Genomic DNA, 22026 nt, shown 5'->3' on the forward strand with positions numbered 1-22026 from the left:
ATTATCACATTCTATTGATGCTGTCATTAAGAAAATTGATATGTTTTTGAATAATCCATCCGGCACATATTACGAACCGTTTCAGTATACAAAAAAGAGAAGGGAGGAGATTTAAGATCTCACGTGACGTTGAAATTTAGTGAAAAGTCGTTTCTAAATTATAAACTCATCTTCCGCCAATGAATTAGATTACATGACTGTAAAACATAGGCCACACATGAGTTAAGGATACTTAACGGATAATTAGATTAACTGTGAGCTGAAGATCGTTTGTTATTTCCCATAATCCCCAAAACAACATTCTAAACCAAACTAGAACTGCTTTCACTTAAAGAGAAACAGCACAAAGAAAAACATACTTACCTTCAACACAGAAGAGAAACCAGGAAATCAACTGGGCTCAACAACATTCTACGTAAATGCGCCACAGATATTTTAAGACGGTGGACATACAAACACTGGTTAATATCACCTTAATAACGTAACACAAGGAGCATATAATTCAGAAAACATGGGTTTGTATCACCAACATCTTAAGATTATCCTTATGTCAAATAAAAATTATTCCCATTTAATTTCATTCTCATTTAAATGTGGTGTTGCCATGATAGTTTACAATATGGATTTAGGTTTTGGATGCAGTAGCCTCTTTACAGTTGAATGTTGTTACTCTAAAGGTCCAAACATTTATAAGACTTATGAACAATGAAAAGTTACACACTCTTGTCACAGACAGGCGTCTACATGGTGGTAAAAAAGGCAGCATGTTATGCAACGTAACCAGAGAACATCAATGTCAATGTTTTCTTCTTTTTGACGAAATCAATTAGTCGTGTACTGCAAAGCTCTACTAGAATGAACAGCATAATGAATGGATATGGGGGGTTTTCTTTCTTTTTTTCCTAAAACACAACATGCACTTGTAGTAAGATTCTTTCCTGTTTTAAGGGTCTGCTTTTTGACTCTTCTTTTTTGAACTTGAGCCAGACTGAGAGGATCCAGAGGACTGTCCTTGGCATCTGAAAAGAGACACAAGACCACGGGGAGGTGAGTGCAGAGAACATGGCCGATCGAAGCTCTAACCAAGCATGAATTGAGAACATGCACCAGCATTAACACATGGCAGCAGCCGCTGTATGTTGTGAAAAGCTGGACTCCTGCAGTGAAGAGTAACGCCATTGCGGTATTCCACAGAAACCCAAACCTTTCGGACGATCCTGATCTAGAGCGCCTTTTTTTGGCCCCGCCTCCAGATGAGGACCTGGAGCGACTGCGTTTCTGTCCTCTCCCCGGCGAGGAGGAGGCGGAGCGGGATCTCTTCCGGGAAGAAGAGCCCTTCCCAGACCGGGAGCTGGATCTTTTGGAGTAGGGGGGGAATAAACCAAGCACTCAAGTCAGTACGGCAAAAACACGACCGAGTCCGCTCTCTATGCACAGGTTTCACATTCACAACACAACTGGAATGCTTAATTTGAGTGTCCTATTGAATTTGCAAGCTAGCACAGCTTCTGAACACTGAGGCGTGGAGGCTGTAGCACTGGAAGGCCTTCACTGTCCACCCCTTCCCTGGTACCCTCTAGAACAGAGGCCGTAGGGGGGCTAGCCTCTCATACACTCTCTCCTGGAGCAGTGCATGTCACCTCATTCACCTGGAGTGGGACCTGCTGGAGCCAGACCTAGATCTGGAGCTGGACGAGCTTCGAGACTGAGATCTGAAACACACAAAACACAATTTCCTTTCCAATATTTTCCAAAACGGGTGAGGTTTGATGGTTAGATGGTTACCTGGTGGCACAGGTGTGAGGTCGACAAACATGAACACGTTCTTCGGCGTGGCGTCAACAGCAGGAGAGATCAACTTTACAAGTCGCTATATAGATTGACCTACACAGTATGACTTTAGTATAGCCATCACATACCACTGATTTGTGACAAAATGCCATTAGAAGTTGATAATACAACTGCTATTAACAAAGACAAATATTTTACTTTCAAACAAAACCAAACATATAAAAAAAACATGACATTTCTGCATTATATTCACATGGCTATTACATTTCTGCAATATATTCACATGGCTATTACATTTCTGCATTGTATTCACATGGCTATTACATTTCTGCATTATATTCACATGGCTTCAGTTAAGTGAATCCATACACAGACAGCGCCATTTCAAAAACAACACAACGGAGTAAATACAAACAAAGCAAACAGGACGTGTGGATCGATAGGTTGTGAGGAGGATTGAGCTGATACTGACATTTTGCCTGGAGTTACCCTTGACCTGTACCCTTTTACCTGGACCTGGACCGAGAGCTGGAGCTGGAGGAACGAGACGAGGAGTGGGAGGACCCTGATTGGCTGCCCTTCGTCTCCTTCGTCTCCTTCGTCACCGCCGGCTTCGCCTTCCCCTCCTCATCACTGGCGTCCAGTTCATACTTAGACAGGTCGGCGTCGTCGTCGTCATCCTCATCTTCGTCGTCGTCCTGTAGAAGCAGAGTTGGTGTTAGTAGGAGGCGTGGACGGTCTGGTAACGCACACGGAGGACGTGCCTGCACCCTGACCCCACGACTGGGCGCTCACATCATCCAGCTTGTATTTTGAAAGGTCTCCATCTTCCTCGTCGTCCTCCTCCTCGTCATCATCTTTATTGGCCTCCACCTTCTTCTCTTCCTTCCCTTCCTTAGAAGACGGCTTGCTGCTGCTCGTCTTCCGATACTTTTTCTTTTTCCTCCCAAACTGGATATATTCAAAACAAATGATATTAATAATAGAACTGAATGAGCACCATACTCAATGTCATTTTCATTTATAGCATAGTTAACTCCAAATATTTGGACAGTGATACATTTTTGTTTTTTAAATGTCTTCACTTCTCCATTTTCAATTTAAAATAAAACTATTCGTATTGGAGGGACTCAAATCCTGCTTCGTTTGCATTCAGAAGAAAATGTACCTCATCGTATTCTCCGTCTGATTCTTCACGTTCTATGTACTCAACGTTCTCCCGCTCGTTGAACCCGCCACCATAGCCTAGTGACCAGAAACAGGACAAGATTGTGAAGAACAAGAACGTGCATACTTCCAACGATGACCAAACTACATGTATAATATCCTCTGTATGAATACTAGCAGTGTTTACCTGTCCTCTCCTCAAGCTTGGCATATTTGGGAGTGTTGCACATGTTGCACTCCGACCTCCTGGCCCAGTTCACATTGCCGCAGCTTCAAAACATCACATTACAGTCATTTAGCAGACGCTTTATCCAAAGCAAATGACAATAATTGTATTTAACGTAGGAAAAGCCAATGTGCTACTACTTTCCAGAACTCACAATCACATCTTCTCTCTAAAACAAGTGACTAAGAGCATAATCTAGTGATGAAGGCAAAGTGCAAGAATAGCAAACTAAAATATAATACAATAAAATACAATGTGCTTAGGAGGAAGTGTTGTAGTACTTCTTGGAGATGAGTTTTGAGCCATCCAGCTCAAACAAACAAAAACAAGTGAACAATGTCATCATGTATAACAATGTAACTTAGCTTTTAATCTGACCAATATATAAATAGATACACATTTGAGTAATTTAGCAGACGCTTTTATCCAAAGCCATTTACAATAAGTAAAGAGCAAGTGAACTGGCATCCTAGTCATCGTCAGGAAAGCCTTCAATATATAAAATAGCTTCTCTGCTTCCCTCATTTCTTTTGTAACATTCTTCCAAACGCTGACTTTGCCACTAAGCTGAGGCGCATGTTTAAGTACATAGATGCGAGCTGATCAGATAGTGGTGTCACATGAGAAACAGTCTAGGCTTTCATGCATTCATTGAAAATGAATGAAAAATGAATTCGGTGTCACCTACGTTTTACATTGCCAGTCATTGGCACTAAAGAGGCCGCGGCTCTTCTCCGCTAGCGTCTTCCCAATCTCCGTCCCTCCTGCCTTCATCATCTTGGCCTCTGTCGTCTTCTCTGTTTGGCCAAGAGAAGCATGTGGATTAATAAGACCACCATTTGTAAGCTGTCCACAGGATGTGTTCATTCCTGAGGCTCGTTCAGACTTACCTCTGCCACATCTGTTGCAGCTTGTTCTTCTTGCAAAGTTCACATTTCCACACCTAAAACAAAAGGATTGTACGTGAAGAAGAGCAACACACATCCAGTTTTCTGTGCAGCTCACAAAAATAGCCAGTTCAGTATTACCAGAATAGTTTGTTTGACCATGCCACACCGGCTCTTTAAGATCCCTGCTTTGTTTAAAGAAGCAACATGGGGTCTGTCTCATCTCTGGTAGACACTTGAATGATGATGTCTGTGGTTATGTCTGTGTAATAATCCAGCAATTTGATCTTCAGAGTGGCAGCTTTAACCAACTCTTTGTTTGGGGGGGTGAGTGTGGTGGAGGAGGGGAGGGGTGTCGTTGGGTCCCTGGTGTGGACAGAGACATCCTCTGTAAGCCCTGGGTGATGTGGAGCAGAGGGACCGGCGAGGCAGGAGAGATGCAGCCTGTCTCCCTGTGTGTGCGCTCCTTCACGCCTATCTTGTTTGGGTATGGCGTTTACAGTTCCAAAAGATATTGAAATGGTCAAACTCTATCCCATGGGTGAGGCACGCCCATGTCAGCCATGTATTCAGGCTAATGAGTCTGCTAAAGGATTCAATGGGCTATATGCACAACTCCAGTCCTGAAATTAGACATGCTTTTCTATTTTCCTGTCGTACACTATTGGATGTAGTGATTATTCAGGTGTGCCTGATCATTGTGCTGCAGTCAGGCACACCTGATTAATCACTTCATCCAATAGTGTAGGACAGGAAATAGAGAAGCATGTCTAATTTCAGTAAGTACTGGATTTGTGCTTATAGCCTATTCCTTTCCCTAAAGTTGAAATGGGGCCTGAGATTAATATATGTTTTTCATATTTGGCTCAGTTTCTCCAGTAGCAGGGAAGGGTCTTTATTTCAGGATCTCATGGCCAGTTTTCCTTTCCTAAATGTCACAAAACAGCCTGGATTATGATCCTCATATCACTTGGTGTGTAGAGAGGATAATAACAGCCATAGATAGGGTTCAGGCTTTACCATACATGCCTGGTTATAACATTAGTCCACAATCAGCATAGTACTACATGCCTGGTTATAACGTTAGTCCACAATCAGCATAGTACTATACATGCCTGGTTATAACATTAGTCCACAATCAGCATAGTACTACATGCCTGGTTATAACGTTAGTCCACAATCAGCATAGTACTATACATGCCTGGTTATAACGTTAGTCCACAATCAGCATAGTACTGTACTATACATGCCTGGTTATAACGTTAGTCCACAATCAGCATAGTACTGTACTATACATGCCTGGTTATAACGTTAGTCCACAATCAGCATAGTACTACATGCCTGGTTATAACGTTAGTCCACAATCAGCATAGTACCATACATGCCTGGTTATAACATTAGTCCACAATCAGCATAGTACTATACATGCCTGGTTATAACGTTAGTCCACAATCAGCATAGTACTATACATGCCTGGTTATAACGTTAGTCCACAATCAGCATAGTACATGCCTGGTTATAACGTTAGTCCACAATCAGCATAGTACATGCCTGGTTATAACGTTAGTCCACAATCAGCATAGTACTATACATGCCTGGTTATAACGTTAGTCCACAATCAGCATAGTACTACATGCCTGGTTATAACGTTAGTCCACAATCAGCATAGTACTACATGCCTGGTTATAACGTTAGTCCACAATCAGCATAGTACATTCCTGGTTATAACGTTAGTCCACAATCAGCATAGTACTATACATGCCTGGTTATAACGTTAGTCCACAATCAGCATAGTACTACATGCCTGGTTATAACGTTAGTCCACAATCAGCATAGTACTACATGCCTGGTTATAACGTTAGTCCACAATCAGCATAGTACTACATGCCTGGTTATAACGTTAGTCCACAATCAGCATAGTACTACATGCCTGGTTATAACGTTAGTCCACAATCAGCATAGTACTATACATGCCTGGTTATAACGTTAGTCCACAATCAGCATAGTACTACATGCCTGGTTATAACGTTAGTCCACAATCAGCATAGTACTGTACTATACATGCCTGGTTATAACGTTAGTCCACAATCAGCATAGTACTATACATGCCTGGTTATAACATTAGTCCACAATCAGCATAGTACTACATGCCTGGTTATAACGTTAGTCCACAATCAGCATAGTACTATACATGCCTGGTTATAACGTTAGTCCACAATCAGCATAGTACTGTACTATACATGCCTGGTTATAACGTTAGTCCACAATCAGCATAGTACTGTACATGCCTGGTTATAACGTTAGTCCACAATCAGCATAGTACTATACATGCCTGGTTATAACGTTAGTCCACAATCAGCATAGTACTGTACTATACATGCCTGGTTATAACGTTAGTCCACAATCAGCATAGTACTACACATGCCTGGTTATAACGTTAGTCCACAATCAGCATAGTACTACACATGCCTGGTTATAACGTTAGTCCACAATCAGCATAGTACTAAACATGCCTGGTTATAACGTTAGTCCACAATCAGCATAGTACCATACATGCCTGGTTATAACGTTAGTCCACAATCAGCATAGTACCATACATGCCTGGTTATAACGTTAGTCCACAATCAGCATAGTACTACACATGCCTGGTTATAACGTTAGTCCACAATCAGCATAGTACTAAACATGCCTGGTTATAACGTTAGTCCACAATCAGCATAGTACTGTACTATACATGCCTGGTTATAACGTTAGTCCACAATCAGCATAGTACTAAACATGCCTGGTTATAACGTTAGTCCACAATCAGCATAGTACTAAACATGCCTGGTTATAACGTTAGTCCACAATCAGCATAGTACTACATGCCTGGTTATAACGTTAGTCCACAATCAGCATAGTACATGCCTGGTTATAATGTTAGTCCACAATCAGCATAGTACTACACATGCCTGGTTATAACGTTAGTCCACAATCAGCATAGTACTGTACTATACATGCCTGGTTATAACGTTAGTCCACAATCAGCATAGTACCATACATGCCTGGTTATAACGTTAGTCCACAATCAGCATAGTACTATACATGCCTGGTTATAACGTTAGTCCACAATCAGCATAGTACTGTACTATACATGCCTGGTTATAACGTTAGTCCACAATCAGCATAGTACCATACATGCCTGGTTATAACGTTAGTCCACAATCAGCATAGTACTATACATGCCTGGTTATAACGTTAGTCCACAATCAGCATAGTACTATACATGCCTGGTTATAACGTTAGTCCACAATCAGCATAGTACTACATGCCTGGTTATAACGTTAGTCCACAATCAGCATAGTACATGCCTGGTTATAACGTTAGTCCACAATCAGCATAGTACATGCCTGGTTATAACGTTAGTCCACAATCAGCATAGTACTGTACTATACATGCCTGGTTATAACGTTAGCCAGTGGGCCATTATTAAGGTCAGATTGTAAAACATGACATTTCCAAAACTAACCTTCATCCATTTTTCATGTTGATTAGATACAGTATTACCAAACAGTGATTAGACAAACTATTAACAGTTTCTAATTCGCTAGATAGCTAATTAGCTAGGTAAAGTGTTAACTTACTATCCATTACAACACAAGAGGAATAGTCACTTTCATTGCATCATATAACTCAACATAGCAACTATCCTAAATGCTCTCTATAGCATAATGATCCAACTAGCCAGCATTAGCAAGCTCTTTTAATGGCTAACCTAACTAACTAACTCAGATGTCTAACTGATGGTTAGGGTAGAAGAGAGGGGAGCTTTAGAAGAGCTAGTAATTAACTAATAAAGTAATCTCAATAAAGTGTGAGCAGACATGTTGTGTAATGGCTCCAGGCCTCGTCCTTCACAGTAGCGTTAGCAGGTAGCTAACATGGAGAAGCTAGGTTAGCAAGTCTCCCTCTTCTCGGACTCTGGGGTCCATGAATGGTCTAATTTAATGTATGGATAGTATATTGTATATTGATCAGGGCACTGGGACAGCTAGCTAGCCTGTAGCTAACGTGATGTTCCAGGAAGGTCTCCCATTCCAGCAACTAGACGGACCCTTCTCACTAAAGAGAATACCCAGCTAGCCAGACTAGCTAGGCTATGTGACCGTTAGCTTCCCAGCTACTCCCAACTTTAAAACCCCCACATGAAAACCTTATTATTCTGTAAACTAACTTACTTTTTATCCGGACAGATCCAGTCCCCGTCACTCACACGGAAACTCTTCCCCGACATCTTGGTCTCCATGTTTAGAGAAGCTAAGCTAGCTGGCTAAGCTAACAAGCTAACGAGCTAACGGCTAATGGTGGCTACTGGACTCACGAGCTCAACCTCGCGAGATGGATGTGTGTGCGCATGCGTGTGGAGGGAGGGCTCGTGGGATGGAGATGTGTGCGCATGCGTGGGGAGGGAGGGCTCGTGGGATGGATGTGTGTGCGCATGCGTGGGGAGGGCGGGCTCGTGGGATGGCTGCTCTGGTGAGCGCGCGCACGCAATGGATTGTGGTAGTTTGTTTTTTTTGGTTTGGGACTGGGCCTGCTTGTGAGTAAATGGGTAATGGTTTGGGACTGGGCCTACAGAATAGCTACAGAACAGTTGATAATGATCAATGCATAGTGCTTTAATGCACATATTTAAAGTAGGCCTGTTTAATCAACACTAAATGAATTGTGGTAGTTTGGTAACCTTTGGGTATGGGACTGGGTCTGCTTGTGAGTAAATGGGTAATGTTTTTCCCTAGGCCTACAGAATAGCTACAGAACAGTTGATAATGATCAATGCATTGTGCTTTAATGCACATATTTCAAGTAGGCAAGGCAAGGCAAGGCAAGTTTATTTATATAGCACATTTCAGCCACAGGGCAATTCAAGGTGCTTTACATGAGACATTAAAAGCATTAAAACAAAAAGCAAGACATTATAGACATTTAAAACAAAAGGCAGGACAAATTAAAAGCTTTAAAACAAAAAGCAAGTCATTAGGCAAGTAAGTAGGCCTGTTTAATCAACACTTGCTGCACCTGACTGATCTAAACTATAACAACATGCTACTCCACAATTCGCCACTAGATGACAGTTAATGACAACATTCTGTGTCAGAGATTTTTTTATATTTTATTTATTTATTCATTTTAGCATGCCAATCACGCGTTTTCACAGCAAGTCAGGTTTGCTAGTGCTTAATGTTGTGACCTTAGGGTGAACCTTTAAGCGAAGTGGGCAACTAGCAGCAGCCAGACCAAACAAGTGTAGACTGCTCAACAGCTGTATTAAAAATCACAGTCAGAGCCAGAGATTATGAATTATGTGAGAGATAACACACATCTTTGGCTTTTAAGCACGCAGAAGACGTTCAGCAAACTGTTAGATTGAACCTGGGGTTGAGATTGTCCTTGCCCACCTTATTTGCTCTCTGTCAAAGAAACTGCCCCTGAGGTCTCAGTCATAGCTCGTCCGTGACCCCGCAGTCACACAGGGCCATATTATTTTCTACAGAAGTCTATTATTGATTACTATAGGCCTACAGGATGTTGCACTCACTAGCCTAGTTGAGGGCCGGGGGTGATGTTGTCAAAGCACATTCGCAATGCAATATACTAGAAGAGAACAGTCTATTCAAATGAGGAAGACAATCAAACCGAACAGAATTTTTCAATCGTCACCTGTTTTAATCTTGCAGATATCACGGAAGGAGACATGTCAGTTGATTGATGACCTGTGCAGGAGATGAGGTTATTGAGGAGAGTGTGCTCGTGGAATACAATATCCTTGGCGTTTTACGCCCTTTTTTCATAATTATAACCTTAATCTGTGGCAGGAAATGAAGTGACAACATAACTCTTTAGCCTGGCATTCAGGCTGACAGTCTGATGTATTGTGAAAATTATTGCTTCCTGATGCACACTTTGTTATCCATTCTCTCTTTCTTGCATGGGCTATCCGTTTTCCTTTTTGAAGTCATTTTTCCAGCTCAACAGTGGGAGAGACATCTTCACTTCCTTGTTTTAGCTGAATGTACTTTTCCACCGCCTCAGCCCACAAATAATGAGTGGTAAATAAGTAATAAATGAAGTGAAATCATGAATAAGAAATGAGAGCTTGTTGCCAACACTTCATGTTTGTTTGCCACTAGAATCACATTAATGATTCAGGGGAATCAGGCAATTAAATCCCACTTAAAAATACAACCTCCAACTAAATTTAAGTGGCTTCCTCTGGAATGCTTTGTTTAATTCCAGTGCACCTCATCTTTCCCAGCCAATGCAGTCTCTGCATCACCAGCTTGGTCAATAGCGGTCATAAGAGGGATTTTTCATGTGTGTCAACGAGGCTTTGGCCAGACAGGTGTGCTGTTCCAGCCCAGCGGCCAGTTCCACCTGGAGATCCTGCTCTCACGCACAACCGCACCACTGAAAGCCTGCCCACAAACCACCAGGGCTTTCCAATGTGGACAGATGGCGGGAGCCTTTCCTGAAAAGGTGAGTGGGGTGTTTTAGCAGGCTAGGCTGGCGCTCCCCCATCTTGCTCCGGTCCCGACATCATGATTCAGCTCTAATGAAGGAGACACGCACTGTATTCCCCACACTGGGACTGCTCAATTCATTTACTTAGATAGATACATGCTGCTCTTGAGAATTCAAGAGCAACACAGGTGTGTGTGTGTGTGTGTGTGTGTGTGTGTGTGTGTGTGTGCACGCGTGTGTGCATGTGTGTGTTTGCTACATTGTGCTCAGTACATCATGTTCACACTCGATAGGGAGGTGTGGACTGTGACAAGCTGTCAGTCATCTCTTTTGCCATGTAACCGCTACAGTAGAAGAAGAAGTAACTGCTTCAGAGACACTGATGTGAAGCTGCCTGTGGCTGATCTCCTGTCACGTGATCCTGATGCTGGCATTAGCCATTTCATTTCAGTTTATTTGAGAAGGGACAATGCATATCAATCAACAACAAAGGTAAATACACCAGATTTAGCCGGGAGGCTGATTTTCATCTGTGGTCCCTGGCCAAGATGTTATAAATAGGCATCCTAAAATGACACAAGATAAAAGTAAACAATAACACAGCCTCATACAGAGCATATGAAAGACACAGTTATAAAGAAATACAAATCAAGGAAATAAATACACATAATAGCTAAGGATTTAGCCAGGGTTCCATCCACCTATTTTTACTTTATAATAAATTTGATGACATGTGGTGTCACGTTGATGAGTCCCCCCAGTCCAGTGAGCCGTGCATAGAGTTGGTCCTATGGGACAAGCTTGTGGCCCTAACCCTAACCCTAGACATGACATACTTATGTATTCACATGAATAGTATCAAAGCGTTTGTCCTGGATCGCCCATGACCTAGATCTGAGCTGTGCAAGTGGAGAAGTAGGAGCCTACACTACAACGTCTACACACAATTCAAATGCTGTTCGAGGTGAATACAAAAATGGAATCAGTAATGCAACGCAACAAATGTACAATACCTGGCCTGTTTATGGAGATGGACTATGATCTACCACATTATAAAACGTGTTTTTGTTTTTCTGAAATAGCCCAAATCAAATGGTTTCAGTCTCCTCATTTCAAGTCACATGGAGCAGGCCAATCATGTATTATGTCAACAATCGTCATGTGCAAATGAACTTGATGGATACACTTAAAAGCATATCAGACAAAAAAAAGGTCCAGCGACAGAATGCTTTTTGGGGGTGTGACGCCATTATGTGTAGTTTTTTGTCCCTATTCTGAAACTCTCTGATACAGTAGGTATATCATACCTTATCTAGTGAACTTTTCAGTTGTCCAGGTTAATGAAGCATTTTCATCATGGAAGCCACAGAGCACATCTCAAGCATTGTCAAAAGAGGGCTGCACATGAAATGCAATCTCCACAACACAATGGCTTTATCATTCGGAAAATACAAAATCTACATTTCAAAAATAGAGATGAGAACGACAGCGCTGCAAAGGGTTGATGTGTGGTTATGTGCCTGTAGGCCTACTCAAGAAAAGATTCCAGTGATTTTACACAGATGCATGTACTTTAGTTATGATATCATTAATCTTAGGCTGTTTAACCGGCCATCTCATTTGGCATTTGATTGTACATACAACTCTTTTCTCCTGATAATGTGTGTGTGTCAAACCCAAGTGTTCTTGGCAGGCAGAATGTAAAGAGTATTGGGACGGCCTGTCAGACTAGAGACACTGTTCTTAAAATTAAATCTGAAGTTCCCAACATATAAAGCATTTACAGATTGAAAGGCAATCTCTCCTGACAACAACTGGTCTGATTCCTCTGTGACTGTCTGCAAAACGCAATATCCACACCCCTCTCCCAGCTACGCAAGGCCCCTGGGAAAAGCGCCGTCATTTCTCAAGCATTTTTGTCAGGTCTGTCATCGAGGCCCTTGTTTAATTGCTGAACATCACTTCTGGGGACCACTTGAAAACGCGGGAAATCAATACGGGAAATATAGAATCCTCCCCCACTGGGTGAGAACGGAATAAAATGACTGATCCTGACCTTCAGACACTCACCCTCATGTTTCTGGCCAGAGGCAAATCCACCCTGGCTCTACTTTGTGAATTGAGCTTCTACTGTACATGTACTATGCTACAGGACAGTTGAGGATTTCAGTCTCTCATCACACAATGTTGTATTTGTTTTATAAACAGATATTGGAATACAGCCATTTTGTTTTTTCCTACCTAATGTATACAGTACTAGTGTAATTTTCATGGGACGCTAATGGAAAGAGATGTTTGCTGAAGCTAGAAATCAGATAAAGCAAGTATAATATCCCTGATGGAATTGATATCACTCTATTTATTATGGACTTTTCTGTAGAGACCATTCATCTCATAGAGAGACCAGTCTGTTCTCATGAACACAAGGAGGAAGGGAAGAGAATGAGGCAAAGAGAGAGAGCAATAGAGAGAGAGAGAAGGAGGGAAAGAGAGAGAGCAATAGAGAGAGAGAGAAGGAGGGAAAGAGAGAGCAAGACAGAGAGAGGCTTACTGTATGTGTATTAATTAAGCGACCTGACTCCAGCATTATGTGTATTAATTAAGCAACCTGACTCCACCATGTATTAATTAGCAACCTCAATCCAGCATTATTTGTATTAATTAAGCAACCTGACTCCAGCATTATGTGTATTAATTAAGTGACGTGACTCCAGCATTATTTGTATTAATTAACCCTTTAAGCGACGTGACTCCAACATTATTTTTATTAATTAAAGGGGAACACCGCTGTCATAGCAAGTTTAGCTCAAATGTCACTTTGTCCTCAATGAAACCGATCGGTACACACCAACATTTAACCGATCCGTGCAGTAGTAAGCTAGCTCTTTTTTCCTCTGTGCGCGCACCCCCTTTATAATGGAGGTCTATGGGCCTCTGCTAAAAACTATGATAAACATGCATTTCAACATAGGAAGCGCCAGAAAGCCCCTTACCGGTTTGAGACAAAGTCCTAACCTTACTGCTGCCTTAACATTCAGTTATTTAGGGTCTGATCTGATTGCCGACTCCGGTTTAAGCGTAATGTAGGTAATGGATAGTTCCTGGGAGGCTGGTCTGTTGGCTCCCCTCTTGGCCATGACATGGCACAGGCTGCCGGTGATTAATGTGATACAGTAGGTGGAATGTCTCATGACGTGGACACCGGCTGATAAATGAATGGTAAACAGCCAGTCACAGGCAGCTGTTACAGTATAATGCATTCTCATAATCCAGGATTAGGAGGTGCAAGCGGGAGCAATAAATGCAATTATGCTCTGACAAAATGAATGATTGCACATCGGGTTACTTTGCCCAGTCGTGAGGAAAATCAAGCATGTTCTGCTAGTCGTGGGTTCACTGAGCAGTATGAGCATGTCCTCCGAACAGAGTATCACACTCAATTCACCGTGTCTGCTCATAGTATGCAGTCATGTAGCTCTTCTTAAATAACACAGTGCACCAGCACAGCGCAGTATGTTATCTATTCTCTCTCTCAAGATTAAACCGATTAAAGCAAACGGTAAAAAGAAAGTGTCCTGAAACCCAAAATGTGTTGGGGAATGAGCTGCCACCAATTTAATGAGTCCAAACATTCATATTGCCGGTTTGCAGTCAACATCAAGAGTACTGAAACTCATCTCTGATGGGGTGTGGAGGCACTCCTCATTAAATGTTTTTCACAGATTCATAGCTCCTATATACCAAATTGTCCAGTTCACTTTTATGCCAGTGCTTCATTATGGAAACATTGTTTATATGAATACTGCCTCAACTGTACTAAAACCCCTTGATGCTGTCCATCGAGCCCAGTCTCGTCACGTGTACAAATGACAAGTTTACATCATAAAATACATACTACCAAATCAGCATTTGTGGTTGGTTATTTACTTGAAATGCATGATTCATATAATAATAATAATAATAATAATAATAATAATAATAATAATAATAATAATAATATAATATAATTATAATTACAGGACCTCAAATGGTAAAATGGTAAATGGTAAAGTTTATTCTCAGAGCACTTATAACTGAAAGGATATTATGCCAATTTTACCAAATAAAGCCAAAAGGAAAATACCTATCCCACCTTTAAGACCAACTAATTTGCTGAACACTGATTGATAAACATCTATCTTTATGTATTTTCACACCTACAGTATAGTATCTTTATGCAACTGCACAGATTAGATTGTGAAGGCTTTGTATAAAGGTGCTCAGTTAGATTTTTTTTGGCCACTAGAGGGGGCAGTTGTGCAGCGTATCAGATATAAACAAGTGGCCGTTTTTACTCCATATCCTCCATTCAGGGGGCGGGGCTCAGCGCCGGGCCGGCTTCGCTCATAATAAAAATAAATTCAGCATTTGCTCCACAGGCACGACACCGTTGGCTATATTTTCTGTACAGATAGTTATGACTCCTCTGGACCTATTTATTGCCATATTGGATTTATTTTTTATTTTTTACCAGAAGTACAGTAAATTGAACAGAGCACCTTTAAGTGTTTTGATGTTCTTTTTTTGATGTATCAACAAAACTAAAATGGATTTTCGCAACTTTCTATTGCAAACACCAAAGTTCTGATTTAACAACCTCTTTGAGTGTTTCAGAGAACTTCAACGATGTTTTAAATCAATACGTTTGTCACAACGCTTTAATTGGGCTTACATTTCAAACACCCTGCGAAACACCTAGTTCTTGTGCCCTTATAATCTCAATACTGCAACGGTGTTTTGAGACACTCTCTTTCTTAGTGTGGGTCATGACTTCTCTGGCTCGTTATGCACATGGGAAGAACTAGTATCAACTGGTTTACCTATTGAGACAAGTATGACAACGTAGGGTAAGCCTATAAGAGTACAACAACATTTTCAAAACATCAGTCCAACATGTACAACTGAGTCCAAACCCTTACGTCATCTACAATAACAGGTGACTTTTAAAAGTCAAAGGTCACCAGGGGTCCAAGACGCAACCATCCAACTGGCTGCCACTCATCCGCCACGCCTCATCAGCCCCGATGCATTTTCTCAATGTTTTTACTCTGCTTGTATTTTTAGCTCCCAGTTGGGACGTTGGGGTGATGTTCTTCAGTGACTTATACTTCCCCCCCCCCCCCCCCCCCCCCCCTCAGTCTGCCTAGGCCATTACGAGAGGGATGGTCAATTGAGATGATCAATTTACATAATGGAGCGTTAAATTGGGCCCAATCACCCCCGCCTCCAGCAGCTTGCTCCTGTGGAGGACTCAGTGGGAAGGGCTATTCACTCTTACCCCACGAACCCTCGGCAAGAGCATCCTCACATCCAAAATGTCCGCTTCTCTTGATGTGTTGATGGAGGACATATGGCTATGAATGGCTTGAAAGGCTTCACAGCCAACCTCATCTCCTATCATTGGCTCATCAGTGGACGAGACAAGACGAGAATAGGACAAAAATCTGTTCATCTGGTGGTCATTAATTTACATTAACCCTAACAGTATTCCTTAATTACACCCTGTTTCTATACAGTGACCAATGACCACTCCACAACATCCAGCGGATCACTTTTATGAACACCTCCCAGACAACAAACCAGCCTTTCTTTTAAAAGGGCAGTAAAGCCCTGTAGGGTTGTATGTCAGTGCTTAGGGACCTGTGACAAATTGTGTCCTGGGAGTGGTGGGGACGAGGCACGGGGCGTGATGGATGTCCAGGGGTTGAGAGTGGCAGCTAGGGCTGAGATAAAGCCATCATGGCCGCCCTGGCCAGCAGGAAGCTGGCGTTGCGGGGTCTGGCTCAGGAGGAAAACATGGCAGACACAGTGAAGGAGATGCTCCAGACACACAGAGACCTTTGTTCACCTGTCTGGTTGTCTTTCCTACAGGCGGCAAAACATGACTAGGGGTCGCATGTACAGGACCACCTAAACGAGTGATTCCTATGTTCCCAGTTCTATGTAGCACTTAATGGGAACCTGAAAAAGAGGTTCCCCTGCTCTGTGTTCTCTTAATATGACATGGACAGTTATGTAAACTCAAATGGGTCAGGGTTAGGAAAACCAAAATGGCTGTTGGGCATGTTCAGGGAACATACAGTAGCATGCAGTTGAATGAGGCCCTGGGAAAATGAGGCCCTGACAACATAAAACCTTTTTAAAAGTTTACTTAATGTATTTCAACAGAATATTGAATTGGGGAATAAAGTAACCTGGGATAATTGGTGCCTAACGAGCAAGTTAGCATTAGTGTTAAGGGGAATGTCATTATAGCCAAACTGCTCACTTCCAGTACCGCAGCGTGTGGGGGAAAATGAAGGGAACACGCTTGCAAGTGAACTTGCGATGTCCTTGCTGTCGTGTGATTGGCCAAACTCCAATGACAAAAACCCCATTCCAAGTTCACCCCCCTTCACACCAGATTAGCAGTGCTGTTTTCCCAAACTCCGCTGTGTGAACTAGACTACAGTGTTGACACGACCACATCTACAGTGTGTTCAGGCTGGCGGCCTGTGTTGCGCTGGGTGGGGTAGGAGACAGAGGACACAGAGAGGGAGTGAGGCCCCCCATGCATCTCTACAGCCAGATTTACTCACATTTATTTTCTCCAAACAGTAAATAATGTTTTTCATTTGGGTGTGCTAAAGAATAATAAACACAAAAACATGTGTGTCAGTATACTGCAACTCATAATCACAGAACAAAACCATAATAATATCAAAACCTTTATTCTATACATACAATACATAGTGATTGAAAACAAACAGAACAGGAACATGTAAACTAAAAAGTGTGTTACTGACATTGGCTATTTGAAACTTAATAAAGGTCACTTGGAGGACGCGTACTTTACCTCAGCCCATGATGCATGTCGCATAGCTCAAATCAGGTTTTCATTGATAAGCAGTTGGTACTTGGATGTTCATGTGGGGATTATTGGAGTTCCCCACTGCCTCTGCAGGAAAAGCCCTCACCAAGGCCAGCCAAAGTATGGATGGGTAAATACTTTCCAAAGTAAACATGATGCATGTCGTCAGTAAGTACAGTTGTTGAATGGAGTGAGGTTTTCTAGTTTTTGACTCTGAAACTACTCACAATATTTTGATTCTAGGTGGGAGTCATACTGCCACTGTTACTCCAACAACATGGGGAATGTATATACCGTTACTAAATACATAAGAGATATTGTTTCCTATTAAATCAATTAATTTAATGTTCATACATTCACTCCTCCATCTGAGTTTGTCTGTTGCACCGCTTGTGAGCCAAAGTCCAAAATATGAATGGGTGGCTGTATTTGGGCAGCTCTGTGCACTCCACCCCCCCCCGCCCCCACCCCCACCCCCCCCACACCCCAGTCCAAACCCTGTAGTCTCTAGCACACCCACACAGGGGGCTGGCTTTGCTCAAATTTTTGTTTTAATTTGTGGATCCGCCCTGTGATATTGATCCAATCCTAAATGTAATGTTTTCTAACTTGGCACATGCCTTCGCTCTGGGCAGAGGCAAGGATGAAATGAATGGGATGACTGCTGCGGATCCTTCCGGAGCTGGGATTGTCCAGCTCTGAACTAAAGACAAACGGTCTCTGGTATTTAAGGCACACTGGGATTACTGTAATAGTCCTTGTGATAGTAAGCTATCGCTGAGGCACATTTTTGTCATCATGCGGATGACTGGTCTGCATAGTGAATTGAACTAGCAGCCTCAAATAAACTGATGCTGGCTACCAACCAATTCAGATGCGAAAAAGACTCATTCTGTGAAGAAAAACTACAATTCCCATGTGTCTGCGCTTTCTCTTCCTGCCACAGGCAACAAAGTGGGCTGCTTGAAACCAATTGCCTGAGCTGTGACAGTGATTGACATGACAGAGCCAAGGGAATAGGAGAGAGGTTTTAAATTAGATGGGATAAATTGTTTTCTCCCCCGAGTGATGTTTAGTAAAATTTTTGTTGGCTTTTTAATGACTTCCCTTCTCAACTGGATGAAAGAAGTCTTTGTGTTGCAATTTGACATTGTGAAGCAAACACTTTGTTTTGCTCTGATAAGAGCCCAAAGAGCTCGATTAAAAACCTCCATATTTTTACATTCCAACTAGACTGGCTAAGAATTTCAGCTAATATTGGTGCAAGCTGAGGATAACAGGGGGGAGCAGAGTGAGAGACAGGGGGTCTAGGGTTTGGGAAAACGTTGTCCCAGACACGACCATCTTGTTTCTACACAGGTGTATCTATTTGTCTGATTGCATAGGATTCTATTCATTCTATTCATTCATGTCTAGGTGATATCTGACATCTGACTCCTGAGGATGTCCTAAAATGGCCACCGTACAAAACATCTTATTTCCAAAATGTAAATGTAAATGTTGAGGACTTGGCCTCTAAATGTCTCTAAACAGTATGAATAGTGTCTGAATAGTATTTAATGTGTGTGTGTGTGTGTGTGTGTGTGTACGCGGGCGCACGTGTATGTGTGTGTGTGTGTGTGTTCCCACCCCAGCCTGGTTGATCTGAGGGTCCATTCCTGAGGCATGAGTGGGATCTAACTCACCTCCATCAGCTGATACACAATAGTAAAGCAACACGTGACCGACCCGTTCTGAAGGCCTTGTTCTGCTCGGTGACCAGCCTGGTTAGACAAGAGTGACACGGCCGTCTGAATCACAGCACGGAGAAGGACAGACCGGCTCGGCTATCTGTGGCCATCTGTCAGGGATGTAATGCTTATCTCATTCTCTTCTAAATGTCACACTCAAAAGACTACGTCCAGCGACGGTCCTCGCCGTTCTCGATCTATAGCATTAGCATGCAGAGAATCAATTGCTTCACCCCTGATGGATGCAATTAGGCCGAGACAGCAGGAGTGAAGCAGGGAAAGTCATAATTACAACATGACCTGTTCTCGCCTCTCCAGCCATGGGGACACATGTGTTTTACTGGTATTCCAGAGGTGATTAAGAGGGAGGGGACAAATAAACCCCCCCCCCCCACCCCCACCACCCGCACACACACACACACACACACATAATAAAAACCCTTCAGCGTACATTAAAATTGGATTTGACTTGTGTCAGAGGCAGTCCTTGTGATGATAATGATCCTGTTTGAGCTGTGAGAGCTGAGAGGAGCTTCATCTCCCGAGGCTGAGGGCTCTGATGTGCCAGCCAGCCAACAGCAACAGAACAGCTGCACACAGAAGTGGGGCTTACTGTTTCTATGTCATGCCCGCGAGAGGGGAGAAAGAGGGCGAGAGAGAGAGAGAGACAGAGAGAGAGAGACAGAGAGAGAGATACACACATAGAGAGACAGAGAGAGAGAGAGAGAGAGACAGAGAGAGAGAGAGAGAGAGAGAGAGACAGAGAGAGAGAGAGAGAGAGACACAGAGAGAGAGAGAGAGAGACACAGAGAGAGAGAGAGAGAGAGAGAGACAGAGAGAGAGAGAGAGAGAGAGAAAAAGAGGGACAGAAGAGAGAACCCCGTGTTTGTGTGTGTGTGTGTGTGTGTGTTTGTGTGTGTGTTTGTGTGTGTGTGTGTGAGAGAGAGAGAGAGAGAGACAGAGAGAGAGAGAGAGAGAGAGAGAGAGAGAGAGAGAGAGAGAGAAAGAGGGACAGAAGAGAGAACCCCGTGTTTGTGTGTTTGTGTGTGTGTGTGTGTGTGTCCAGCCCAGCTCATAATATCCTCCCTGCTGGATGCAAGTGAAATGTCACAGACGATATTAAAAGCTGCAGATGACTGTATCCGCTGCAAACAGGCGCCCTCAGCAGGGCCGGCCCCTGGCATCGGTCGCCGACGGCAACATCCATCCTGAGGGGCGCTGCTTGAAAAAAAAAAGAAGGAATAATTGGGGGGCACTTGTGAGAGGGGGGGGGGGGTACCTACCGGGCTACTAGGGCACGGCCTACTCTGATATAACCAGGAAGAATTACTAATATGCCTATTATCAAGCTAGCCTGACACCAGGTCATATTGGTGCTACTGTTAATAATTTATGGAGCTTATAACAGGGTCAGATGGAGTGTTAGTCCTGAATCTCATCTCAGACTTGGGCATCAAAAGGCCTGGTCCTCATCCTGAACAAACCAACACGGTATCACATACTTTCGTTAAATGAAAATCAATCAAAAATAATCTCATTTCATAGTTACAAAATAGCAGATATTTTCCTAAACGTTACTGGTGAGTAAGTGCTAATCAGATCATGTCTTTAAAAATGCTACTACTATATCTTTGCATGCAAGGGGCAAATATGTTCCTAACCTAACGGACTAAGATGCTGATGTTTCGCAATAAGGACTCAATATGTATCGTGATAGGCTGAATTATTTACAACCAGGAAGTGTGTCTTTTGAGGAGGACTTTGAAAGCTGGCCCCTCCTCTGTCTGGGAGCATAAGAGAGCCCACAGCAATACTGTAGAAAGCGTCTGCGTGAATGAATCAGTCAGATATCAGTGTGAGATCAGAGTTTCGTCAGCCCCTCTCCCTCCCCACTCCCTGCACTGAGGCGCTCTCCTGGGAGGAACATGGCAATGCAAGGTCATTTGGGATGACATGGGTACCAGCACACACACACACACACACACACACACACACACACACACACACACACACACACACACACACACACACACACACACACACACACACACGAAACAGTTTGAAATTATTGCTCATGATGTGTGTTGTGCGTGTGCGCTTTATGTGTGTGTGTGTGTGTATTATACTTGTGGAGGGAGGGAGAAAGAGAGAGAGAGAGAAAGATGGTCTTTAACTGATTTTGAAATGTATTCTGTATTGCGGTCTGCAATTGGATGGACATCTCCAACCTCCTAGTGGTTAGGGTTAAGGGTTAAGGGTTAAAGGTTAAGTGTGCAGCCTTGGAGGCATGCATTACCAGGAAAGCACTGTTTACCCTCTTCTATCCCCAACTTACCACAATGTGCAGCGTCTGTAGCTCTTCTACTCACAATTCATCCCCTGTTAAAGCAAACAAACGCCTTGCAAACACAACGCATAGAACTGTAGTGCAACGTAGACCTGGAATGCATTCATATAGTTATGCGTTGCACAAGTGTTGATGTGTACGCTTAATAAATGTGAATAAACCAGAGGATCTTAACCTCCCGCACCACCAGATGACAGTGTTGCTATGTAGACCCAAAGCTCCCATCATTAGCGTTGATGTGTCTTATTTTTAGTATTTCAAACACTTACTGACTTATATATGATGTGTCTGGGAATCTGTTTCCATCATGGAGTATAAATCGAGCTGTTAAACGGTGGATTTCACACTCCATCATCAGGTGCTGAGCCTGGGATCAGTCTATACGCAGCATGGGATCAGTCTATACGCTGAGCAACAACCACGGCTGAACTGACAGGGCTTGGGATTGAGATAACGGCTGATTATCGTCCATTTGTTTTATTTATTGT

At 42.8% G+C, this 22026-nt stretch overlaps 1 protein-coding gene across 2 annotated transcripts; it reads right to left on the reverse strand.

Annotated features, from left to right (window-relative positions):
• zranb2 (zinc finger, RAN-binding domain containing 2) lies at nt 1-8413 on the reverse strand. 2 transcript variants are annotated; one of them, XM_084458963.1, is made up of 10 exons: nt 8289-8413; nt 4075-4127; nt 3873-3981; nt 3146-3228; nt 2960-3036; nt 2587-2742; nt 2302-2489; nt 1650-1712; nt 1205-1357; nt 1-1019 (listed from the first exon to the last, which is right to left on the reverse strand). In XM_084458963.1, exons 1-10 carry the CDS (start codon nt 8354-8356, stop codon nt 944-946), a joined length of 1026 nt encoding a protein of 341 aa, XP_084315089.1. In that variant the 5' UTR covers nt 8357-8413; the 3' UTR covers nt 1-943. The 2 variants fall into 2 exon arrangements, with proteins under 2 accessions (XP_084315089.1, XP_084315088.1); XM_084458962.1 differs by having other exon boundaries at nt 1-1357.
• Nucleotides 8414-22026: the final 13613 nt, after the last annotated feature.

Source organism: Borostomias antarcticus (genome assembly GCF_949987555.1).
Source record: "Borostomias antarcticus genome assembly, chromosome: 26".
In the NCBI taxonomy this organism is placed as follows: Eukaryota; Metazoa; Chordata; class Actinopteri; order Stomiiformes; family Stomiidae; genus Borostomias; species Borostomias antarcticus.